The 27807-nt window shown below is 37.6% G+C and overlaps 1 protein-coding gene across 1 annotated transcript in view; it reads right to left on the bottom strand.

The window, feature by feature from the left end:
- Nucleotides 1–8061: 8061 nt before the first annotated feature.
- The window catches only part of ADAM2 (ADAM metallopeptidase domain 2), a 131364-nt gene continuing 111618 nt past the window's right edge, over nucleotides 8062–27807 (bottom strand). The window contains exons 18-19 of the mRNA XM_055128386.1: nucleotides 12870–13035; nucleotides 8062–8095 (exon numbers count right to left, since the gene is read on the bottom strand). Of these exons, the coding sequence (XP_054984361.1) occupies nucleotides 8062–8095; nucleotides 12870–13035 (200 nt within the window). The remainder of the gene's footprint in view (nucleotides 8096–12869; nucleotides 13036–27807) is intronic.

The raw sequence follows: 27807 nt of genomic DNA, 5'->3' as shown, positions 1-27807 counted from the left end.
ATTCTCTACATTTTCAGCAGTCCCTGGCCAGAACAAATTGATTTTAGCACTTAACTTCTTTGGGGAGGGTTTCACTCTAATCTCATAATAAAACTTCAAGCAATGACTGATTATTTTAAAAGAAATAACACACATAGATAGGGAAACTAAAACACTGTGTGCGGTGAAATTATGACTGCTTCTAGAATGAAACTAATCTTGGGGAAAGTAGAATCAAGAAACTTTGTAATTTAGGCATAATTTTGGTGGCCAGAAAAATATTACAGGAATAAGGTATTTTTCTCTGCATGTTGCAGACCCAGTTTCTAATCCTGGTACCACATATGGTCCCCTGAGCACAGTGAGAATTGAATCTTGAGAAAGAGCCTGGTGTAAGCCCTGAGTACTATCTATGTGTAAACCTCAGACAAAAATATATCAAACTAAAGTATTTTTTTGGGTACTATATACCAAAATAGATCCTCCAAACTCCAGTCTTGGTGGATAGATAAGGTTGCCACTCACATCAAAATCAGAAAAAAACATCATTCTTGGGTCAAGTATTTCTCCATTTATTTTAATTAAACATAACCTGTTTAATTAAATCAGTATGTCACTTCCCTGAATTCCAGGAGATTATTTACTTACTCCTTACACACAGACACACATACACACACAGAAACACATGTGTGATATGACTAAACAGAAGGAAATTGTGGTGGTGCTATAATATGGGTATTTAAAAGGAGGTACAAGAGTAGTCAGGATTCTGGTTACAAAAGAATGTTTTTTTGTTATACAAAGACACAGGGTTATGAAAGGAGAATGATGGTTTTCTCTGTATAGAGACATAGAGAGTTACTGGTTAGTGTAGAGTTTTAGTTTGGAAATATTAAAAGAATTCTAGAGGTGATTAGTTGAATTTGTACACAGTGTTGTTATACCTCTTATCAATGAGTTATTATTAATGGTGAACTACTTGTAGTGGTTAAGATAATACATTTTCAACAATCAGTTTCTGTCCAAAGTGCTCATTTCCAACTATTTTGTCATCCTGATCCTTTCTCTATCCTATCTACCCTTTGCCTCAAACAGACTTGTGGTAAGTTTCCAACATTGACCAATTCTCCTGGCTCCTGTTTAACCTGGCCTTGAATATCAGTCTTATACTATATATTTTTATATCCCCCAAATGAATGTAGTCATTCTATATCTGAGTGTTGAAAGTAGGTAAATGGATATACCTGATAACCTTTCAGTTTATCTGTATTGCAAGCCATAATGCCCAAAATGAGAGAGAGAGACAGACAGACAGACAGAAACAGTAAAAGTGCTTCTTGTAGAGGTGGGTGGGGTAAGGTAAGGGTTGGGAGTGAAACTGGGGACCTCAGTGCTGGGAAATGTACACTGGTGAGGAGCTGGGTGTTGGAACATTATATGACTGAAACCCAATCATGAACAACTTTGTAATTGTGTATCTCACTGTGATTCAATAAAAAATCAATAGATTAAAAATTTATAAAAGCAGCATCAAACTATATATCAAACTCTGCCTCCTTGTCCAGACAATGTTTTCAGCCTACATGGCCTCCTTCACATTTGTATAAGGTTGTGAAGTGTGAGAGTCACCAATTTACCATCATTTTGATTACACTGAAGCTGATGGTTTTTCATTTCCCTTTTCTTGGGAATTGTTAATTTTTATGAAGTGATATGAACATCACGAATCATGAATCACAAAATCTTGTTGATCATTGAATTTCTCGAGCAGTTTCAGTAACCTTTCCATTTGTCCTATCCCTGAGATTTAGAACTAAATGTCAACTGTTCTATACTAAATAGATTTCAACCATTTTGCAGATTTTTTGTTTGATTTTTTTCCTTACACTTAAATTTTACATCAATAGAAAAACATATGCTTATTGCATGAATTCAGTTTTCTAAGAAAAATAAAACATTAAATATTTTGTTTTTAATTCTTTGTGTGCATATGTGCATGAATTTTGATCAGATAAATTACAAGTCTAGTAGTTCATAACCTTAAAATAAGTTTTTGTATTCTGTTAAATATATTGTGAATTTCTTTTTTTCTTTCTTTCTTTCCTCACTATAGTAATTCAGCTATTGTACCAGAAAGTAAAATATGGGCTATATTATTGTCAAGATCTCCACCAGTGATTGACCATGTATTCAGAAAGAATAACCCTTGTTACCCTGAATGCATTTGCAATGTCAAATATTTGGAAAATAAAGTCCCTGAGAGTTTGGAAAGCCAATGTGTGCCACCAGTATGTCATGTGTCCTTTGTGAAAATCTCTGCCCTCTGTCTCCCTCTGTGTCTTTGTTTCTCTCTGTCTCTCAAGTGAATTGCTATGCTCCATAAAAGTTCTTTCTACCACATTTCACTCAGAAGTAACATGTTCAATCCTGTTTGTTACCACACCCCAGGCCATAACGGAGAGAGCTACGTGGTTTCAAGGCCTGCTTTCCTTCAGTCTTGCTGAAACCGCTGTTTGGAGACCTTAGAGCAGGACTGAAAAGACATACCAATGAACAGGTCCTTGGTGAAGAGCATTCCTGGTAGCTCAGTTCTGAGTTTCCTGAGGGCTCTCCATACTGTTTTCCACAGGGGTTGTACAAGATAGTTTTCATTTTTCACCACATTCCCACCAACAGATGGTTCCCAGGATTTTTGATGCGTGCCATCCTCACTGGAGTAAGATGATATATCATTGTCTTGATATGGATTTCCCTAATATGTGATAAACATTTTTTTCATGTGTCTGTTTCCCATCATTGGTCTTCCTCAAAGAAGAGTCTATTCAGTTCTTCTCCCTATTTTCTTGGTAAGCTTTTAGATTTTGTTGTGGTCATTGTTGATCTTTGTCAGTACTCTATGTATCCTGGATATCAACTCTTTATTGGATGTGTTGATGCAAATATTTCCTCCCACTCAGCTGTCATTTAAAGTCTCTGTTTCTTTTGCCAGACAGAAAACTTTAAGTTTGATGCAGTCCCATTTGTTTAAGGTACAAAGGTGATGGTAAGGAATGATAGAGCAAAATATCCAATCCATAAAGTCAACAACTGAGATCATAGGACCTAAACTTTACTCACTGAACTCATAAAGGTGTTTGGTAAGAGGGAGGTTGGCTGGGTTGGGGGTTGGAGGGCTGGGATGGGGTGAGAGTGGGCATGGGGAATGTGGGAGCCAACCTGTAAACATTGGTGGAAAGAAGTTCACAGTGGTGGTGGGCTCCATGCTATAATACTGTATGTTTAAAACTCAACTATAAAAAAATTATAAATCACAAAGTTTTAACATAATTAAAATTCTAAAACAAAAAGTAATAAAATGATGCATGCTAAAAAAAAGTGTCCTGGGGCTGAAGTGATAATACAGAGGGTAGGCCATTTGCATGGCACGCGGCCGACCTGGGTTTGATTCCCAGTATCCCATATGGTCCCCCGAGCACTGCCAGGAGTAATTCCTGAGTGCAAAAGCCAGGACTAACCCCTGTGCATCGCTGGGTGTTACCCAAAAAGAAAAACAAAAGTGTCCTTTTTGGAGAAGAAAATAGGAGTACAGAGACAAAACTTAATCTATTGAGGTTTGAGGCTGATTCAACATGCCTTTGGATAGTAGTAGAGCAATGTTACTTACACATCCTGAAACACATGTATCCCTGGTTTGTATATGTTAACTTATGATGTCTTTTATTACATTATTTAACCAACATTCTGGTATATTTTAGCAACGATTTTCATGTATGTTCATGAGAGATAAAGGTTTTACGTGTTTGCTCATCAATCTATGGTTTTCTTGTATGTGTACTGCACTTGTCTTATTTTAGAATGAGAATAATTATGGCCCCTTGGAATGTGTTTAAAGTGTTTCCAGTTCTAAATATTACATTTTGGAAGATTTCGTAGATACGCATTGATAAGTGTTCTACCATTTATTAGTGAATCTGATTCTGACTTTTTTATTGTTCTAATTTAATTATTAATTTTTAGGTTTTTTTAACTTTTCTATATCTTCATGACTGAATTTTTGAAAGATGATTGATTCTATGAGTTTGCAATTTCTTTCCAAATTGTACAATTTATTTGGCATAAGCATATCTGTAGTAGTTCCTCAATGCTTTCTGTTTTTGTAGAAGATGTTTTAATTTCTCCTTTTTGATTCTGATCTTATTGGAATTTTATAACAGTGATACTCACACAGAGGTTACTGATACTGTAGAAAAATAACTGATATTGTGTAATATTTTTATCTTGGGCTGGAGCACAAGCGGGTAGGGCATTTGCCTTGCACGCAGTAGACCCGGGTTCAATTCCTCCATCCCTCTCAGAGAGCCCGGCAAGCTACTGGGAGTATCCTGCCCGCATGGTAGAGCCTGGCAAGCTCCCCGTGGCATATTCGATATGCCAAAAACAGTAACAAGTCTCACAATGGAGATGTTACTGGTGCCTGCTTAAGCAAATCGTTGAGCAACGGGATGACAGTAGCAGTGACAGTGATTTTTATCTTTCATTGGTTTCTAATTGATTTGGGGAATGGGTGGGAGGGGATTTAGGCCACATCTGACCTTACTCAGAGCTTTTTCTCCTGACTCTGTACTCAGGGATCACTCTTGGCAGGGCTTGAGGAATGCAGGGGTGCTGGGGATCAAAACCGGGCCTGTCTGCTGTACTGTCACTTTGAATTTTTAATTACAAACTTTCTTATGACTTTGGCTTTGTTTGATTTTTTAGTTTTCATTTCATTAGTTGCAAGGTTAGATAATTATTTATTTATGAAATTATGAGATTATATTTTGTATCTTGATATGGGCATATCTTGTTATAAACTTCTAGCTAAGTACTATGCTTATTAAACAACCTGAGTTCTTCTGGCTCTGTGACTCTGCACTCAAATTATTCCTGGTGGTGCTGGTGCTGGGGATCAAACCCAGGTGAGGTGCGTAAGAGGCAAGTGCATAAAAGGCAAGTGCACTGCCCTCTTTACAGTCTCTCCAGTCCCCACTTAAATTAATTTCTATCTCACGATCATTCATGCAGTCCATCTTCCTTGAAACTTGAACTTCCATTGGAATTCCCAAGCCTCATATTTTTGCACTGTAACTTTCTACACCACTGAATATTTATGACATTTACACTCACACTAAATTATACATTGGCTTTCTTCGTTCTTCAATTTAGAACCTGCAAATCAGGTTCTTTTCCCACAAAACCATGTGAGCCAATTTCTGTAATAAATCTCATTTTTCCTATCATCTATCTGATTATTATTATTATTCCTCTAATAATGCACTCAGTTTGGTTTCTCTGTAGAACCTTGACTAATAATGTATTTGTATCATTACCTCTCCTGTATTGTAACTTCCTTAGATGCTTTGCATTAAATTTGTTTACCCTTTTCATATTGTCTCTACATGATTGTTTTCTTGTTTAATTTTTAATTTTTTCAATATTTATTGAAGTATCATGTTCAATAATGTTATTCATGATAGTTTTATACATATAATATTTCAAAACCACACCTGCCACCGGAGTGTCAGTGTCTCTCAACCAATGTCCTAAGTTCCCCCCACATCTACCCCAATCTCCCTCACTTGTAAACTCAGTTCTGTTGTATCACTTACAGGTAAATCATTATTTTACATAAAAACTTTGCAGCAAGAATTTGATTCTTAATTAACTAATTAACTGTAATTATTCCTTTTGTAAGCAGTGCATAGTTTTATTTTTTCTAAATACTAGGATTGCTGTCTTCTGATTAATCTTAAAATATTTTCTATCCATTATCATTTTGAATAAAACATCATAATTATTTTTCTATCCTGTGTTTTGAATCTTAATATAAACTATGCCTCTTGTGAGCTGAGTAAAGTTGAAATGTTTTTAATCCTTAGAATCCTCCTGATAAAATATAGACCTAAATAACAAGATACTGTCACTGTCACTGTCATCCCGTTGCTCATCGATTTGTTTGAGCAGGCACCAGTAATGTCTCTCATTGAGAGACTTATTGTTACTGTTTTTTGCATATCCAATACACACAGGTAGCTTGCCAGGCTCTGTCACGCAGGCTCAATACTCTCGGTAGCTTGCTGGGTTCTCCGAGAGGGGCGGAGGAATTGAACTTGGGTCGGCCGCGTGAAAGGCAAAAGCCCAACCGCTGTGCTATGGTGCCCGCTCAAACAAATTGATGAGCAACGGGATGAACATCTATCTAACAAGATACTATTAAAATTTAATACGTGACAGTGGAGGGGGTCAAGCAAGACAGTGCAGGGTTAAGGGTTCCTGTCCTGGTGTCAACTCACCATCACACAGAACTGAGCATATCTGCACCTCCAAAGGAACAGTGACCAAGAAACAGAGATAGGCCATGGAATTGCAAGAACTATTTACTCAGTACCCTTCTGATAAAGGGTTAATGTCAAAGATATACAAGGTACTGGTATAACTTTACAAGAAAAAAACACCCAACCCCATCAAAAAATGGGGAGAAGAAATGAACAGAAACTCCCTCAGAGAAGAAATTCGAATGACCAAAAGGCATATGAAAAAATGCTCTTCATCACTAATCATTAGAGAGATGCAAATTCAAACAACAACGAGATATCATCTCACACCACAGAGACTGGCCCACAAGCAAATAAACAAGAACAACCAGCGCTTGTGCGGATGCAGGGAGAAAGAGACCCTTATTCATGTCTGCGAATATACCCTGGGGGTCCAAAGGCACAGCAGAAATACCATCTGCACTTCTATGCAAGCATGCCCAAGAACAGACAAATGGATAAAGAAACTGTGGTACATCTACACAACAATACTACACAGCTATTAGAAAAAACGAAATCATAAAATTTTCCTACAAATTGATAGACTTGAAGTTTTCATTCTGAGTGAAACGATTCAGCAGGAGAAGGACAGATACAGAATGACTGCATTTATTTGTGGGATATTAAAAAAATAAATAGTGTGACACTAATATCCAATGTCAGGGAAAACAGAACAAGAGGACTGGTTGATGGTTGGTCAACTGTGTGGGAGATGGACGGTAGTTAAGATAGAGGAGGATTCACTATGATAATACTAGTTGGAAATGATCACTCTGGACAAGAACTAAGTCTTGAGAACTGAGAATAGTGAGATATGTCCTTGAAAAGCCCCAGAGTGTGGTGTTGGAAGTTTCCCAATATCTCCTGGGCTACCCTTGGCACTGCAAAGTCCCAGTGGCAGTTTGGCCCTGAGCAGACGCAGTACCCAGTATCCTTGCCACCTAGAGTTCACCATCTGCCGTAGTTGCCCAAGAATCATCAATAATGGCTTCAGATATCATGAACATCAATTGGGAGACAAAAATAAAACCTACAATATAACAATGGTTTAAAATTATAACATTTATTATGTAACACATTTTCCACCAAGTATGATTAACTAGAATTACAGCCCGCTAACAGAAGTTTTTGAGGCGGATTTAAAAATAAGAAATATTTAATACAAAACTCAAACATATATTTTTTACAATCTGTGACATTTCACATGTTATTCTTTATCAATTATGTTATATTGTGACTTGTAATATGACTGACAAAGACATATCGTTCATTGTTAGATCAAAAAATCATTAAATGTAAGTTTTTAATCCAAGGCTGTCAGCAATGCATGCACTTTTCATTTTGCATTTTTCCAGTCCACTGAATACAACACACCTAAAAAAGAAAAAGGTGAAAAATTCAACTATATAACAAATCAACTATAAAGTGATGTTATTCAACAAATAACATCATGGAATCCTTACTATGAAGATTTTAACATGCATTGCCTATCCAACATATTTAATATACAAATGATTAACTAATAGAAAATAAAATTGTAAGACTATAATATGTTAATTACAAATTTAATGTCATTTATAGTTCATCATGACAATGTGTTTTTATCAAATCAATATTTAAGTTAACACTTATTAAGATCATTTATTTATCTTGTAAATTTTTTGTCTTTCTCAATGTTAAAATACTTAATTACTTACTCTTGCGATTCAAGAAGTCTTGAATTTTTGGACTATACTTTGGATTCATTCTCACTTTCTACTTTCCTATATATTTAAAAATAAGAATATCAGTTCATTATATTTGCTTTAAGATTGTTCTACAAAACTCTGTAGTATCTTGTCAATATTGGAAAAATTTTGAATCGCTATTTGATATATAAGAAGTTATATTTGAGAACATCTGACAATATGACCACCACTCAAATGGGAAGCCAAACTAGCATGAGGAAAGTATAGGACTATAAGAGACCTGAACATGGTCGTATTCATGCATTTTTAGCTAAATAGCTTTAAATATGTGGGCACCACATATGGTCCCTTAAGCCCTGACAAGAGTGATCCCTGAGCACAGAGTCAGGAATAAGCTCTGGGCACTTTAAAAAAGTTAGATTTCTGGGGCATGTAGAAGAGCAGAAGGCTTAGTCCATACTCTCGGCTCAATTATTATTTCTGAAGTGCAGGGTGTTATTCCAAGAAAAAAAAATGAATCACAAAAATAAAATGGTGGTGCTGGAGTTAGTATAGTGAGTAAGAATCTTGTTTTGTACACAGCCAACACAGGTGCGATCCTTAGTATAACATCCTGAGCACCATGATTCCTGAGTGCAGAGTCAAGAGTTACTAACCCCTGAGCATCATCAGGTGTGGTCCTAAAACAAAACAAAATGTCCTTTTTTGAGGCTGGGGAGAGTAAAGCATTTGGGCACTTGCTCTGCATGTAGACTACACGGATTCAATCCCTGGCATTCCATATGGGCCCACAAACACTGGTAGGTATAATTCCTGAGCAGAGTCAGGAGTGTCCCTGGAACATCACCAGGTGTAACTCAAAGGTAAACAAACAAACAAAATATGTAGAAAATTAAAATCGTAAAAAATAAGACATGGAACATAATAGCTATTGAGTCAACATATAAATGAATGACAAGTTAATGCCTTTGCTCAAACAAATGGAAGCAAAGATAAACACATGGGGTTACATCAAATTTGGAAGATTATGTACCACAAAATTAATGAGGATTGGAATAAAAAGAGCTTGCAAGCTGGGAGAAAACATTTGCACATCACTCATCTAACAAAGGGTTAACATCCAAGATATATAAAATGCTTTTAAATATTAACAAGTAAAAAGAAATAAGCCCCATCCAAAAAAATATCAAGACAACAATTAAACATAAACCTCAAAGAAGACACACAGATAAGCCAATATCAATGTGACAAATGCTCTGCATCCCTGATCATCAAGGGATTGCAAATTAGAAACAGCCATGAGATATCAACTCACACCCTACTGAGACTTGCACACATCAATCCAGAACCTCGTGGCCGCTATTGTGACCACACGACCTCATATCTCTTCATTCTCAGCAACAAAAAACAAATTATCAAATGTTTCCTTTCCAGCAGGTCTGACTCTGGCGGGGGGAGGAACTCCAAACAATAACAGTGAGTTTTTTTGTTTGTATGTAATCAAAATAAAGAGAAAGTAGGGCTGGAGAGATAGCACAGTGGGTAGGGCGTTTGCCTTGCATGCGGCCGACCTGGGTTCAAATCCCAGCGTCCCATATGGTCCCCTGAGCACGGCCAGGAGTAATTTCTGAGTGCAGAGCCAGGAATAACCCCTGTGCATCGCCAGGTGTGACCCAACCCCCCCCAAAAAATAAAGAGAAAGTAAAGTGAAATTTATCAGCTACACAGGCTGGGGGGATTAGAGGGGTGGGGGGAGGTTTACTGTGGTTCTTAGTGGTGGAATATGTGCACTGGTGAAGGGATGGGTGTTTGAGCATTATGTAACTCAGACTTAAACCTGAAAGCTTTGTAACTTTCCACATGGTGATTCAATAAATAAATAAATAAATAAATAAATGACAGTAAAAGCAAAAAAAAAAAAAACCAGCCTGTGTTTTTTGGGACATAGGAAGAAAAGGAAGCCTCATCCATTACTGGTGGGAATGTTCACTGGTTCAACTTTTGGGGAAAACAATATAGGTGCTTCCATATGACCCAATAATTCTAATTCTTAGCATATACTTCAAGGACCCCAATACTCTATTCATAATAGTATTCATATGTTCACAACTTACAATAGCCAAAATCTGGGAACCCAGTGTTCAAGAAAATAAGACTGGATTAAAAAATCTATGGAATATACACACAATTAACTACCACTCAGCTATAAGAAACGACAAAATCACTCCTATGTGGATAGAAAAAAAGAGGATCATGCTCAGTGATATCAGAAGAAGAGGGAAGATACAGAACGGTTTCTTGTATGTGGCATATATAAGGGAAAAACAAGGGACCAAAACAACAGAATCTGAGAACTGGTGCACAGAATTGAGCTTACAATGGATGTGAGATGTGGGGAGAGGTTGAGGAAATGATGGAAGAAACATATTGTGGTGGGGTGTTACAATAATGTACATATTATACCATATCATCAACATTGTGGTAAATCATAATGTCATGGTGACCAAAATAAACTTTTAAAAGTAATTTTTGTTTTCATAAGAAATGATGAGTAAATCAAGGCAGAAATTTGTTTTGTTTTGTTTGGGGGTGATGCCCAGCATTGCTCAGGACTTACTTCTTTCTCTGCACTCAGAAATCACTCCTGGTAGACATGGGGTACTGGACAACATTCTGACCCCAAAGCAGAAATTTTTAAAATTTTAGAAACTAATTGAAAAAAATGCATGATCTATCAGGACATATAAACTAGATCATAAAAGCAATAGTGATAGATAATTTGATAGAAATATAAGCTTATATTGAAAAACTAGGGAAATATTCTTAGAAAATCTAACCTTATTCATCCTTAGAAAAAGAAAATAGAAAAATCTTGAGTGAAAATAAGTGAATTTTGAAACAAAAATTCAAGACAAAAAACTGGTTAAACCAATAACTTGTTATTCAAAAGTGTAAAGAAGATTGACAATAAAAAAGATAAAATGTCATCAAATAGGATTACAAAAAGTTAAAATAGACATGGAATAAATACATTTCTATCAACATTTCTCATTAAATTTAAGAAACTGCTGGACATGGCAATTGTTAGATTCATCTAGCCTCACTCCAAGAGAGAATCAATTATATATAATCAATTATAAGAAAAAATTTAAATTATAAGAAAGAAAATTTAAATGTATAATTAAATATACAGACAAATGTAAAAACTTGGGAAAATATCTTCACTGGTGAGTTCTACCAAATCTTCAAAGACAACCTTGTATTTTTTCCTCTCAAGTTCTCCCAAATACACTATATAATGTCAGAATTACTCTCATACCAAAGTATTCAGGGACACCACCAAAAAAACACACATACAAAACAAAATAAAAAACAAAACAAAAATCACACCCAATTTATAATATTGAAGCCCTCATACTTGATTATGAAATGGTGTTTATTCCAAGTGTGGTTCAACATACACAAATATGTTAAGGTAATGCAACAAAATAGAAAAGTCATTTAATAAATGACTTTGAAAACTAAGTACAGTCATAGTCATTGGAATACAATTTCAGTATTTCATATATGAAAACATTTCAAGTATCTAGCAATAGATGGGTAAAAAAGAAAAGGGGACATGTACATGCAATAATTTTTTTCAGCAATATGGGTGGCACTTATAGGGCTCATCCAGACAATACAAATGATAATAGACAAAAGTCAGATGATGACACTCACATGTGGGATATAATAAAACAAAAAAGGGAATGAGCAAATTCAAAGAAAAACTCTGATACTAGAACTTAGTATATATATTTGGCTATAAATAAATATCATTTTTACTGCAGACATGGTAAAGTAAAAAAATTTAAATAGATATGCCTTTGCACTATTAAATTAGTCTTATAAACCTATGCTACTTAAAAATCTTTTAAATATTTCATACATAGCCTACTAAGTGCCCACAGTATTTTTTGCTTATAAATTTTACTTCTTAATTTAAAATGAAGTACATATACAGTAACTGGAAGTATTTTCTACTCAATGTTGCCAACTTAAAGCATTAACTTATGAAAATTATTGAATTATGATTTTTTTTTATTTTCAAAGATTTGGGCAATTTATTATCCTTACAAAGTTAAGAGGTTACACAAGAGCAGGTGATGTGATATCTCCAGTACATCAATGAAAAGACTTTACAAAGATATTACAGATAAGATTTGCCACTATTATCTTTCCTACCACACCCTATACATTCTCTTCAGTTCCATCTTCCTTGGCCAGGGATGTGGCTCAACTGCAAAGCACATGCTTGAATTATGATTATTTTTAATAGGATTTGGGCCACAACCACCTCTACTCAGGGCTTACACCTGAATCTGTGCTCAGAGTTCATTAGTGGCATTACTCAAGAACAGTTTCAGTTTTGAGAAACAAACAGAACTTGGTCACATTTGAGCAAAGCATCTCAGTTCTTGTACTAGCTCTCCAGCTAAATATTTTCAACTATCATTTTTTTTTGTTATTCATTTTTTTTTTGCTTTGGGGCCACGCCCAGAGGTACTCAACAACTTAATTCCTGGCTTTGCACTTGGGGATCATTCTGGCAGGTTCAACAGACCATATGGGGTGCCAGATCAGAGATAGAATCCCGTTTGATTGTGTGCAAGGTAAATGCCCTACCTTCTGTACTATCTCTCCACCCCTATAATTATTTATTAGCAATTAGTTTACTAAATGATGAATTAATACGTGGGAAAAGTTGAATATGAATCATTGCTATCTATATCAAGTAGTGTTATTCATTAAATTACTGTGTATTCTAAACATTTAACAATAATGAATATTTAAATTAAAATCAACATACTCAGTGCTTGTATATTCCTCAATTTTCTGTTTCTTTCTTTGGCCATGAACTTTTACCACGCTAGCAGTTAACACAATGAGAAGAATGAGAAAAGGAATGAATAAGAACAAAGGCCATTTTAAAGCCTTTTGTGTGGAATGATAAATATTTTTCATCATGCCTTCTCCTAGAAAAGAAAGAGATGAGAATGAGTTGAAAGCAACTAAAATCATAAAGCAAAAAATTCACTCTATTATAACACTTATATCTATATAAATATTTAATAAATTAATAATAAGTGTGTTTTATAAATTAGAGAAGTTTGCCACATGTGTGCAAGTCTTTTTTAAAGCAAACCTTTTATTATTTAGGCAAAGTCATTTACAATTGTATTCATTAGAGATTTTAGGCACAGTATGTTCCAAAGTTAATCCCATAATTATTGTCAATTTAAGCTCCACCATTGTCCCTAGATTTCCTCTCACCTTGTAGGCTACTTCCTTATAGATATTCTTTTTATTTTCCTGAAATCACTGTAGTTTGCGCCTGTGCTCCAGTTTTGATGTCCCTGTGATTTACATATATACATATATTTATCACACCAATATGTCTGTGCCACCAATATTTCCAAGACCCTTGAGCTTTGCCCCATTACATCTGTTCAGACTCTTCTTTCTTCCCCTCTCCATTTCTCTCTTTTCCTGGATTTTTTATTTCTGTAAGATAGGACCAAAGGTTTCCACCTTTGGTACCTTGCATCCCCTTGTCATGTTATTCTAATACCACACATAAGTATAATTATCTAACATTTGACCTTCTACTGACATTTCACTTATGAGGTCCTCCAGTTCATCCAAGTTGAACAAATTGTATGATTTCATCATTATTTTCAGCCTTAAGTATTCTAGAGTGTCTATATATACTGTGTTTCATTCTACACTCATCTATCTTTGGACGTCTAGTTGATTCCATCTTCTCTCCATTGTAGGAAGCCTGCAAGGAGCAACAGTGTGCAAATGTTCTTTCAAATGAATGATTTTGTATCTTGGGTATAGAGAGAGAGAAGTGGAATTGCTGGGTCATATGAAATATCCAATCATGCTTTTTTGAGGCCTCTCCATACTTTTTCCATAGGATTTTAACAAGAGTGTGCTCCCACAGCAGTAAATGAGAATCCCTTTTTATCCACACATCCAATAACAGATTTCAGGTTTCTTTTTGTTTTGTGCCTTTATTTATCACCGGTGTTGGATGATATCATATTGATTTGGAATTTCCTGACAATAAGTGATGGATGATTTTCATATACTTATGGAAAAGTTCATCTTTTTCAGACAAGTATCTGTTAATTTCCTCAACCAATTTTTTTAATTAAAATTTTATTTTTATAAAGTTGTACACAATAATTGATCACACTCAATATTTCAACTCCAATCCCAGCACCATTATTTCAAATTTTCCCACCACCACATAAACCTACTCCACAAACAGATGCGAAATAATTTATCTTTTTTTAATTTTATTTTTTTTAATTTTTTTATTGAGTTACCATGTGGAAAGTTACAAAGTTTTCAGGTTTAAATCTCAGTTATACAATGCTCGAATACCCATCCCTTCACCAGTGCACAAATTCCACCACCAAGCATCCCAGTATAGCTCCACCCCACACCCCTAACCCCCCCACGCCCCTAGCCCCCCACTCTTAGCCCCCCCGCCTGTGTAACTAATAAATTTCACTTTACTTTCACTTTGACTGCATACAATATTTCAACAAAACTCACTATTATTGTTTGGAGAGTCTCTCCACTAAAGTCAGACCTGCTGAAAAGGAAGCATTAGATAATTTGTTTGCCATTGCTGAGGATGAAGAGGTATGAGGTCGAGTGACCACACTTAGCGGCCTCACGGTTTTGGGTTTCTGTATTTTAGTATTTTAGTAACTAAGTCCAGAGAGATATCTGCCAGAAGTTGCATCGTTGCCAACTTGTACTTCTCAGTTACATTATATTCCACATATGAGTGCAATCTTTCTATGTCTGTCTCTTTCTTTCTGACTCATTTCACTCAACATGATACTTTCCATGTTGATCCATTTATATGCAAATTTCATGACTTCGTGTTTTCTGACGGCTACATAGTATTCCATTGTGTATATATACCAGAGTTTCTTTAACCAGTCATCTGTTTTGGGGCACTCTGATTTTTTCCAGATTGTGGCTATTGTAAACAGTGCTGCAATGAACATAGAAATACATATACCATCTCTACTATACCATTTTGCCTCTCTGGGATATATTCCCAGGAGTGGTATTGCTGGGTCAAATGGAAGCTCAATTTCTAATTTTTTGAGAATCATCCATATTGTTTTCCAAAAGGGCTGAACCAGTCGGCATTCCCACCAGCAGTGAAGAAGAGTCCCTTTCTCCCCACATCCACACCAACACCAGTTGCTTTTGGTTTTTGGGATGTGGGCCAGTCTCTGTGGTGTGAGATGATATCTCATGGTTGTTTTGATCTGCATTTCCCTGATGATTAGTGATGTGGAACATTTTCTCATGTGCCTCTGAGCCATTCGGATTTCTTCTTTAGGAAAGTTTCTGTTCATTTCATCACCCCATTTTTTGATTGGGTTGGCAGTTTTCTTCTTGTGGAGTTCAACCAGTGCGTTGTATATCCTTGTTATCAACCCTTTATTGGATGGGTACTGCATAAATATCCTTTCCCATTCTGTAGATTGTCTTTGTACTTTGGTCACTGTTTCTCTTGAGGTGCAGAAGCTTCTTAGTTTGAGATAGTCCCATTTATTTATCTCTGTTTACACTTGCTTGGCCAGTGGCGTGTCAGCTTTGAAGATACCTTTGGCTTCAATGTCGTGGAGGGTTTTGCCAACCTTGTCTTCAATGTACCTTAGGGATTCTGGTCTGATGTTGAGGTCCTTAATCCATTTTGATCTGACTTTTGTACATGGTGATAGATGGAGGTCTAAGCCCATTTTTTTGCATGAAGCTGTCCAGTTTTGCCAGCACAATTTGTTATACATGCTTTCCTTGCTCCACTTCGCCTTTTTTGCTCTCTTATCAAAGATTAGATGGTCATATATTTGGGGGGATGTGTCAGAGTATTCAACCCTGTTCCATTGGTCTGCCGCTCTGCCTTTGTTCCAGTACCAAGCTGTTTTAATGACTACTGCTTTGTAGTAGAGTTGGAAGTTGGGGAGGTTGATTCCTCCCATTTTCTTTTTCCCAAGAATTGCTTTAGCTATTCGTGGGGGCTTATTGTTCCATATGAATTTCAGGAGCGCTTGCTCCATTTCTTTGAAGAATGACAAGGGTATCCCTATAGGGATCACATTGAATTTGTACAATGCTTTGGGGAGAATTGCCATTTTGACAATATTGATTCTTCCAATCCATGAGCAGGGGATATTTTTCCATTTCCTCATGTCTTCTTTTATTTCCTGAAGTAGCGTTTTGTAGTTTTCATTATACAAGTCCTTTACCTCCTTAGTTAAGCTGATTCCGAGGTATTTGATTTTTTGAGGCACAATTGTGAATGGGATAGCTTTTATCATGTCGCTTTCTTCTCTCTCACTATTTGCGTATAAGAAAGCCATGGACTTTTGGGTATTGATTTTATAGCCTGCAACTTTACTATACGAGTCTATTGTTTCTAGGAGTTTCTTGGTAGAGGTTTTAGGGTTTTCTAAGTATAATATCATATCATCAGCGAATAGTGAGAGCTTGATTTCTTCCTTTCCTACCTGAATGCCCTTAATATCTTTTTCTTGCCTAATCGCTATTGCAAGTACTTCCAGTACTATATTGAACAGAAGAGGAGAGAGTGGGCATCCTTGTCTTGTCCCTGTTCTCAGAGGGAAGGGTCTTAGTTTTTCCCCATTGAGGATGATGCTTGCCGTAGGCTTCTGGTAGATGGCTTTGACTATATTGAGGAAGGTCCCTTCTATACCCATTTTGGCGAGAGTTTTCATCATAAAGGGGTGCTGGATCTTGTCAAATGCTTTCTCTGCATCTATTGATATGATTATATGATTTTTATCTTTTCTTTTGTTGATATGATGGTTTATGTTGATTGATTTCCGAATGTTAAACCATCCTTGCATCCCCGGCATGAATCCCACTTGGTCGTGGTGTATGATATTTTTGATGAGTTGTTGAATTATGTTTGCTAATATTTTGTTGAGAATCTTCGCATCTGTGTTCATCAGGGATATTGGCCTGTAGTTTTCTTTTTTTGTGGTGTCCTTGTTTGCTTTTGGTATTAGGGAGATGTGAGCCTCATAGAAACTGTTTGGGAGGGTTTCTGTTTCTTCAATTTCCTGGAAAAGCTTGAGAAGAACTGGCAATAGGTCCTCTTTAAATGTTTGGAAGAATTCACTAGTGAATCCGTCTGGGCCTGGGCTTTTGTTTTTGGGAAGACTTTTGATTACCGTTTCAATTTTCTTGATGTTAATAGGACTACTCAGGAACTCCAGGTCTTCTTGGTTCAGCCTTGGGAGATTATAGGAATCCAGGAATTTATCCATTTCTTCTAGGTTCTCTTGTTTCGTGGCATACAGATTTTCAAAGTAGTCTCTGATGATCTTTTGAATTTCATTGGTTTCTGTTGCGATGTCCCCCTTTTAATTTCTGATTCAACTTATAAGTGTTCTCTCTCTCTCTTTCTCTGTGAGTCTTGCTAGTGGTTTATCAATCTTATTTATTTTCTCAAAGAACCAGCTCTTGGTTTCATTGATCTTGTGAATTGTCTTTTGGGTTTCCATGTCGTTAATTTCTGCTCTAAGTTTTATTATCCCTTTCCTTCTGCTTGGTTTGGGCAACTTTTGTTGGTCCTTTTCTAAGGTCTTGAGCTGTGAAGTCAAGTTATTTATGTGGGCCCTTTCTTCCTTCCTGAGATATGCTTGCAGAGCTATAAATTTTCCCCTTAAAACGAGTTTAGCTGTGTCCCACAGGTTTTGGTAGCTCGTGTTTTCATTCTCATTTGTTTCCCGGTACCTTTTGATTTCCTCCTTGATTTCCTTCCTGACCCACTCATTGTTCAACATCGAGCTATTTAATTTCCAGGTGTTTGATTTATTTTTCTGCATCTGTCCATGATTAACTTCTATTTTCAGTGCATCATGGTCTGAAAAAATAGCTGGAACAACGTCTATTTTGTCGATTCTGTTGAGGTATGTTGCGTGGCCCAGCGCATGGTCTATTCTGGAAAATGTTCCATGTGCGCTGGAAAAGAAAGTGTATTACCTTTTTTTTGGATATAGAGCCCTATATAGATCTATTAGCCCTCTCTCTTCTATTTCTTCCTTCAAAGCCATTATTTCCTTGGTGAGTTTTAGTCTTCTTGATCTGTCCAGAGGTGATAGGGCGGTGTTGATGTCTCCAACTACTATCGTGTTGCCCACAATGTCCTTCGTAAGGTCATTGTAGTAGTGTGTCTCTATCTGTTACGTCCATCATCCTAACTATGATATGTCTTGGAGTTTTTCTGTTAGGGTCTCTTTTAGCTGGTACCCTTCTGGCTCCTTGAATGTGGATGTCTGCATTGTCCAGCTCTGGGAACTTTTCAGCAATGATTTTTTTGACTGTGGCTTTTTCATTGGGGTTGGTTCCCTGTGGTTCTGGTAGTCCAATGATTTTAATGTTGTTCCTCTTGAATTCATCCCCTAGGACTCTAATTCTCCCTAGAACTATTTTGAGGTCTCTCCCCATTGATTGTTGTTGCCTATAGGCTTCCTGGAGCTGATCTTCAAGCTCACTGATTCTGTCCTCTGCTGCAGTCATTCTATTGTTGAGGGCACCCACTGAGATTTTTAATTCATCTATGGAATCCTTGATTTGTGACATTTCCTTCTGTAGGATTTTTCTTTCTGTTCTCATTTCTTCCCGTAATTTCTCAGCTGTCTGTTGTATCGTTTCTGTGAGGTCCGCCTTTAATGTAACGAATACCTTGTCAAACTTTCGATTGAGTTGATTGAACATCTTGAGGATTTCAGCTCTGAATTCTTTATCGGAGAGCTCCAGTTTGTAGGTAAGGTCTAGTGATGCATCAAGACTCTTTTCTTCGTCCTCTCCTTGTGGCGGGGATTTGCGCTGTTTCTTCATATTGCTGTGGTAGTATGGCAAAGGGGCCTTAAAGTTCACCTCTGGTTGTGAAAAAGGATTCTAAATGGGATTGGTCAGTGGTGATCAATTTCTTCTGTACTCCCTCTAGAAGATGTCCCTCTCTAATGTTCCTCTATTATTTATGTGAAAGTTCAAGCAATACTTTTTGAGAGTGAGGTCCCTTAGGTTTGGCTTGAATAGTTGCTTCTACTCATTGGTAGTTTTTGAAATCTGGAATTAGCTAGGAACTTATATAGGAAGTATTTTAAGGCCCTCGAAGATGATAATCAGGGATATAGGTGATGAATATTGAGAAGTACCAAATAACTGCTTGGTATTTGGGAAAAAAAAAACTGCAGCCGCATTAGCGGCTGCCGCTCGGGAGGAGCCACGCCCACTTTGTCAAAGCCACGCCCACTTTTGTTGAGGCCACGCCCACTAACAAAATGTGCCTGGGTGACCTCAGGGGGTGGGGAGGTGCAGGTGCAGATGGGATGGCGCCCGTTCACTCCACTAACCTGAAAAGGGGAGTGGAGCAGTGGGCCGGCGCTGGAAGGTGATGAGGGTCTAGATGGGCTTTGCTCAGGAAAGGTGGAGCCAGGGTCCGAGGAAGACGGCGCGGGGGTGGGGGAGGTGCAGGCGCAGATGGGATGGCGCCCATTCACTCCACTAACCTGAAATGGGGAACCGCGAAATAATTTATTTTGTATTGCTTTTCATGAATAATTGACTAAAAAGGATCCAAAGAGGTTTCCTTAGAGAAAAGTGTGTGAAAACTTGTATATCATCTTTCAGTCATTAAGTCCCTGTATGAGATCATTAAGATGCTATTAGAGCTTGAGTTTTGTGTGCTTATATATATATATATTGTTATATATTAGATATAATGTATCACTGTATCACTGCTCATCCATTTGCTCAAGCGGGCACAAGTAATGTCTCCATTGTGAGACTTGTTGTTACTGTTTTTGGCATGTCGAGTACACGACAGTAGCTTGTTAGGCTCTGCCATGCAGGCAAGATACTCTTGGTAGCTTACCAGACTCTCCGACAGGGGTGAAGGAATCAAACTCAGGTCGGCCGAGTGCAAGGCAAACACCTTACCTGCTTTGCTATCACTCCAGCCAATATAAAATCTTAGATGTAAAAAAATTACCCAGCATAAATAAAACATTAATTCATTATTTAAAAAGTAAAAAGCCCTTAGCAAGCTAGGAATAAACATAAGAAATCATTACTTTGTTTTCTATATATATATACATATATATATATATATATATATTGATCAAGATCAGTTGTGTTCTGCCTTATACCTCATCAAATGTGGTGTGCTACTCAGCAACTTACAGTATGAGATGTCACTCCCGGAGTTCTAAAATTTTAAATAGGATAGTAGAGCTGGAGCTAAATTTTTTAACTAGATGGTGATTTTGGGATCCAGAAGCATCATGTTGCCCTTATCTGATATTCATTTGTGAGTCTCTGGATCATGGCCATTAATGCACTTAAAGGGTGCCCAGAGGCACTTCGTGGGCATGACCGCCAGGAAACTGGAAGCACAGGGAGATGGGAAGAGGGGCCAATTCCCGAATCAGTGAAGTCCTGCGTAACTGGGTTTTTCAGTGGATTCATTCTCATGGGGGCGGGTGGGGGGAATCTGGAGGATCCTGAGAAGGTCAGCCATGAGTGTGGTGGAGATTGAGTCCTGGACGTTTGTGGCTGCTGGGGCTCCTTTGGGGCAGGTGGAGGGGACAAACCTCACCCCCTCCACAGTGTCTGGGTGAAATCAGCCTGGCGTAGAGCTGATTTTTGTAGAGAGTTTTGGAATTTTTATTATTGATATTTGTGAATGCTTTGTATTTTTTGGTTACTAATCCTGTATTTGAAGTGTTGAGTACAAATATTTCTCCTCATTTATTAGTGTGCCTCTTAACTTTTACCATGGCCTTTTGCTTCTTTTTAAAATTTGATAATAGTATCACTTGTTTATTTTTATTTCTACTCTTTTCTAATGGAATTATTGCATTGAGAACATTATTGGGATTCAAGTCTTGGAGAATTCTGTGCATGCTTTCCTTGATATGCTTTAAGTATTCTGCTCTAATCTACAGAGATTTTATTAATCTACTTTGAGTTGACTTCTGTGTAAAGTGAGAGACATGGATCCAGTTTCATGGTTTTTTTTTTTTGCATGTGGTCAACCATTTTTCCCAACACTAGCCCTTAAGTAACATATTTTTCCTTTTTTGTTTTGTTGTTGTTGCTGTTCTGTGTATCTTTTGTTTCTGGGGGCCACAACTGATGCTGCTCAGTGGCTCCATGTTCAGGGATCACTTCTTGTAGTTCCAAAGAATGAATGAGGGTCAGTCTAATGCAAAGTCATGCATCCGAACTCCTGTACTATCTCTCTGTAATGAAAACCTTTTATCCTTGTTCATATACATTCATAACTATTATGATAATAGAAATGAAAAGAATTAGCATGATATCTTTAAAAGTTTTTTTTCATTTTTCTGTCAGATGGATTATATTGGGGATGTGAACATGATTCAAGTAGCAAGCACATGTGTGTGTAAGGCCCTGTTTTCAATGCTTGGCATAACATAGAAATACTTGATGTATTCCTGTGGTGTCCAAAGCACCAATGGATGCAATATCCTATACAGAAATCACTGTATCACTGTATCCGTGTCATCCCATTGCTCATCGATTTGTTTGAGTGGCCACCAGTAATGTCTCTCATTGAGAAACTTATTGTTACTGTTTTTGGCATATCCAATATGCACGGGTAGTTTGCCAGGCCATATAGACAAGATACTCTCGGTAGCTTGCTGGGCTCTCCGAGAGGGACGAAGAAATCGAAACTGGGTTGGACTTTTGCAAGGCAAACACCCTACCTGCTGTGCTATGCCCGCTTGAGCAAATTGATGAGCAACAGGATGACAGTGATACAGTGACAGTGATGTAGGAAATTATTATCTTACAGTTATGCAGAAATTTTATATATATATATCCATCAGTTATGTTTGCAGCTTTTAGCTTATACGATTTGATTAATGACCTATTTCTAGCTGCAATTATTAAGAAAATTTAGATATTTAATCACAAATGAATATCCAGCTGTTAACATATGTGTAATTTCTCACTGAATTTGTACTTTTATTGAAAAATTATTTACCAGTTAGCAATGGGTATGCATCTAAACTCCCAATTCTATCCTATTCACTTGAATAAATGAAGTTCTAATAAATATGTAAATATATAAACAGATTGCTATGCATATAAACATGCACATTATATATATTCTTTATGGAACACTGTCTTGATCAGTATAGCTGCATACTAAATCTGTGTTATACTAAATCCAATATAAGTCATAGTATAAGTTGCCCTACTTTTCTAATTTTGTTTAGCTTATTTGTATATTATACTTATTGTATATTAACTCTTGTCCCCGTGCCTGACTGTCTTCCCCGGGGCCCTCGGGGGAAATGGGCTCCAGCTTCCCGCCAACCCCTGGCCTGAGCAGAGCTCCCGGCGGCCGAAGACCACCAGAACCTAGCCACAGCCATGCTCAAGGCCCCTCTCCACATGTTCGGACAAGCCTCACGTATGAAGGTACCGGCAGAGGAATCCAGGTGTGTGTAACCCATCAACGGCCAACATCCAGAGACTTAAAAGCAAGCTCCCAGAAGCGATATATTATAACCTACTTCTCCCTCTAGGAGAAACTAGTAAGCTACTCAGAGTTTCCTGCCCACGTGGAAACTCTCAGTAGCTTACTACTGAGAGAGCTTCGCAAGCTTCCCATGGTGTATCCATATGCCAAACCCAGTAACAAGCTGGGTCTCATTTCCCTGACTCTGAAAGAGCCTCCAATGCGGCATCGTTCGGAAGGCAGGCCGAATAGAGAGAGGCTTCTAAAATCTCAGGGATAGGACGAATGGAGAGGTTGCTGAGACCGCTGGAGAAATTTGATGATCAATGGGATTTCATGATCGTGATCATGATGTTTGTATTTTAGAATAACAATAATGTTTTCTAAACAGTTACTCTGTTTTTGTTTATGTTTGGTTCACAGGTGGTAGTATGCAGGGATTATTCCTGGAATTTTACAGAGTGACTCTGGTGGTGTGGGGTGAACCATATATGGTTGTGTAGTGTAGAGAATTTGAAACCAAACCAGCCATGGGCAATGCAAATGCCTTACATTCTGTACTATCTATTTGGCCCCCAAAGTTAAATTTTTATACTTATGATTTTAATTTATAGATTAAATGTTATGAGAATGGACATTTCTAACATTAAATTGAATAGTATGTTTAGTATATTAAAAGTCATTACAAAAATCAAATACAAGAGTTGGCTTTTCTAAAGGATAAACAAGTTTGAGAAATCTTAAGCTATGTCTACTAAAAAAAAATAAAAAATACTTACAAAGCAGTCACAAATTGGAAGTGAAAAAATTTCAGAGGAAGCCTTAGGAAAACAAAATCATTACAAAGTAGCATTGTAGCACTGTTGTCCCATTGTTCATCGATTTGCTCGAGCGGGCACCAGTAATGTCTCCATTGTGAGACTTGTTACTGTTTTTAGCATATCTAATACTCCACGGGGAGCTTGCGAGGCTCTGCCATATGGGCGGGATACTCTAGGTAGCTTGCTGGGTTCTCACATGGACAGAGAGATGGACAGAGGAATCAAACCTGGGTTGACCGCGTGCAAGACAAATGCCCTACCCGCTGTGCTATCGCTCCAGTCCATTACAAAGTACTCTGAATAAATTTTTGTGTTGTTGTTCCCTGTGAATTAGGAGGAGTGACTCCTAATGCAGTGGTGGAAGTACCCTCCCGCTTCTGCCAGATGTGGCCCAAAATGCAATAAACAAAAATTTTAAAAATCACTACAAGTTAATAATTAGGAAGAATAAAAATATCAATATTCTTAACAGTATCTTAACATATTTAATTCAGTAGTCCATTATGCATAACATATTGATTTATCAGAGTAATGCAAATATGGTTCTACACACAAAAATCAATTAATATAATATGCCATTGCCTGTCACTGTCACTGTCATCCTGTTGCTCATTGATTTGCTCAAGTGGGCACGAGTAACGTCCCCATTGTGAGACTTGTTACTGTTTTTGGCATATTGAATACACCACGGGTAGCTTGCCAGGCTCTGCCAAATACCACATAACAACAAAAAATAAAACTGTTTAACCATCTCAGATAATGCTGAAAAAGCATTAAACAATATCTATCATCCACTTAACTATAAATTGAAAATAGAATTATCATGAGTGAGCAAAATTTAGATCCCTGTTCTGTGTTATGTTTGTGTTTTTCCAGAAAATCTGTTTTCGTTGATCTGTGCCTTGCCACCAAAGTCCCCAAAGAAATGTTCTCGTGCTTTGTAAGTTTAATATAATATAAAACCAAAGTCCAATAATGCTTAGATAAACTCTTAATCCCAACCTGACTGCAAAATAGCCCACCATATTTCTCATGATTTTAGCACCTATATAACGCTGCCTTTTTACATCAACTCTTGGCACTTGACTTTCAGACTGTGAGCACCTAAACTTGGATTCTGAAAAAAACATGTCTCAATATAATAAAAAAACATATATGATAAATCCACATTAATACTGTCTAAATGGTAAAAAATTTTACTCTTAATTCCTAAAAAACACAAGGATAGAACCCAGATTTCCCTTCTGAGACCCTGTCCTGTGTGGAGGAGCTCTCCAATCACTCGCCCCCGCCTGAGGTCTGGGGCTCTGAAGCCCCCAGCCCTGCCTCTAGCCGCCATGACCCTCTCCTCCTCTTGCTTAGGTTGTTAGGGGCACGGTCTCAAAAGGGGGCGTGGTGTCCTTCTGAAGCGACACCGAAGTTACTTCTCCCATTCCATGCATTGTGCTTTGGCCACAATCGGTTTAATCCATTCCTCTGAAGAATACCCTGGTCATCTTAGTCACTATATGTTAATAGTCAACTAGCTTATCCTATCCTAAATTCACAAAAACTGTCAGTGAACACATCAAGCTGCACATAAAGTCCTTTGTAAAAAGATCACAGCCCCACGTCTTCAATTGAGGCCCCTCTCAAGCTAAGGAAGAGCACCTGACAGTAAAGCCCGTAAAAACATGAAGAAACAGCGAAAATCCCCACCACCAGGAGAGATGGAAGAGAGGATCTCAGAAACCTCAATAGGGACTTCCCAGAAATACAACCTCCTCTCAGATAAAGAATTCAGAGAGGAAATCGTAAAGATGGTTGACGAACTCAACGCAACTATGGAACAAACATCCAATAAATTAAGGGAGGATATGGATGCAGCATTGGAATGGTCCACCAAGATAATCCAGGAAGAAATGAGAGCAGAAATTTCAAAGCTACGAACAGAAGTGACACACTTAAAATAATCGGTAGATGAAATAAAAAACTCAGTAGGAGCCCTCAATAGTAGAATGGCTACAGCCGAAAAGAGAATCAGTGAGCTTGAAACGAGCTGCAGAAAGCATATAGGCAACAACAAATAATGGAAAAAGACCTCAAAATGGCTCTAGAGTGAATTAGAATCCTAGGGGATGACCTCAAGAGAAACAACATAAGAATCATTGGAGTAACAGAAGCACAGGGAATCAATCCCAATGAAAAAAAAAACCGCAATTAAAGACATCATTGCTAAGAAATTCCCAGAGCTAGAGAATTCGGGCATCCAGATCCAAGGAGTCCGAATGGTGCCAGCTAAAAGGGACCCAAATAAAATACCCCCAAGGCATATCATAGTCAGAATGATGGATGCCGTGGATAGAGACACAATACTGCAAGCAGCAAGATCAAAGAAGGAAATCATATACAAAGGAGCACCCCTTAGATTCACAGCAGATCTATCAGAAGAAACCTTCCAAGCCCGAAGACAATGGTGGGATATAGTGAAAAAACTTAATGAAATGAATGCCTCACCAAGAATACTTTACCCGGCTAAACTCTCAGTTAAACTTGAAGAAACCATACACTATTTCACGGAGAAGCAACAGTTCAAGAACTTCATAGACTCAAGACCAAACTTAAAAGAAGGACTAAAAGGGCTACGATAAGACAAGGAAAAAACCTACAAGAATAACAAACCTTACAGAAAGATGGCACAAAATCCCATGACAATAATTTCTCTTAATGTTAACGGTCTAAATGCACCAATCAAGAAGCACAGAGTGGCAAAATGAATTCGGAAACTAAACCCAACTTTCTGCTGCCTACAAGAAACACATCTGAATAGTCAGAACAAACACAGACTCAAAATCAAAGGATAGAAAACAATCCTGCAAGCAAACAACTCCCTCAAAAAAGTTGGGGTGGGGGCTGGAGCAATAGCACAGCGGGTGGGCGTTTTCCATGCACGCGGCCGACCCGGGTTTGATTTCTAGCATCCCATATGGCCCCCTGAGCAACGCCAGGGGTAATTCCTGAGTGCAGAGCCAGGAATAACCCCTGTGCGTTGCTGGGTGTGACCCAAAAAGGAAAAATAAAGAAAAAAAAAGCCAGGGTGGCCATACTAGTATCCGACAACATAGATTTCAGGCTGAAAAAAATCAGAAGAGACAGCGAAGGTCATTTTCTATTCATCAAGAGATATGCACAACAGGAAGAAATCACACTCTTAAACATATACGCACCTAATGAACAACCAGCTAAATACTTAAAACAACTACTAACAGAATTTAAGGGGGACATAACTAACATCAGGATAGTAGTTGGAGACTTCAACACTGCCCTATCACCTCTGGATAGATCGACAAGAACAACACTCAGCAAGGAAACAATGGCTCTGAAGGAAGAAATGGAGGAGACAGGGCTAATAGACCTATACAGGGCTATACACCCCCCAAAAGAAAGAATACACATTCTTTTCCAGCGTACATGGAACATTTTCCAAAATAGATCACATTCTGTGTCACAAATTATACCTTAATAGAATCGAGAAGAGAGAAATTGTATCAACTATCTTTTCAGACCATGATGCGCTGAAGATAGAAGTTAATCACACACAGACTCAGAGAACCAAATCAAACACCTGGAAATTAAACAACTCACTGTAGAACAATGAGTGGGTCATGAAGGAAATTAAGGAGGAAATAAAAAAATACTTTGAAACAAATAAGAATGAAGAGACACAAGCTACCAGAACCTATGGGACGCAGCTAAAGCTGTGTTAAGGGGAAAATTTATAGCGCTGCAAGCTTTCCTCAGGAAGGAAGAAAGGGCCTATATAGATAGCTTGACTTCGCAGCTCAAGATCTTAGAAGAAGACCAGCAAAAGGAACCCAAACCAGATCAAAGGAAAGGAAAAATAAAACTTAGAGCAGAAATTAACGATATGGAAACTCGAAAAACAATCCAAAAGATCAATGAAACAAAGAGCTGGTTCTTTGAGAAAATAAATAAGATTGATAAACACTAGCAAGACTCACAAAGAAAAAGAGAGAGAGAGAACCCTAACAAACAAATCAGAAATGAAAAGGGGGACATCTTTTGAGGAGATTCAAAAGATCATCAGAGAATACTTTGAAAGTCTGTATGCCACAAAACAAGAGAACCTAAAAGAAATGGACGAATTCCTTGATTCCTACAATCTCCCAAGATTGAACCAAGAAGACTTGGAATACATGAATAGGCCCATAAATATCAAGGAAATCGAAACTGTAATCAAAAGTCTCCCCCAAAACAAAAGCCCAAGTCCAGATGGATTCACTGGCGAATTCTTCCAAACATTCAAAGAAGACTTGTTGCCAGTTCTCTTCAAGCTTTTCCAGGAAATTGAAAAGACAGGA

This window comes from Sorex araneus, chromosome 1 (genome assembly GCF_027595985.1).
Source record: "Sorex araneus isolate mSorAra2 chromosome 1, mSorAra2.pri, whole genome shotgun sequence".
Lineage (NCBI taxonomy): Eukaryota > Metazoa > Chordata > Mammalia > Eulipotyphla > Soricidae > Sorex > Sorex araneus.
This window is presented reverse-complemented; position numbering and strand designations above follow the sequence as displayed.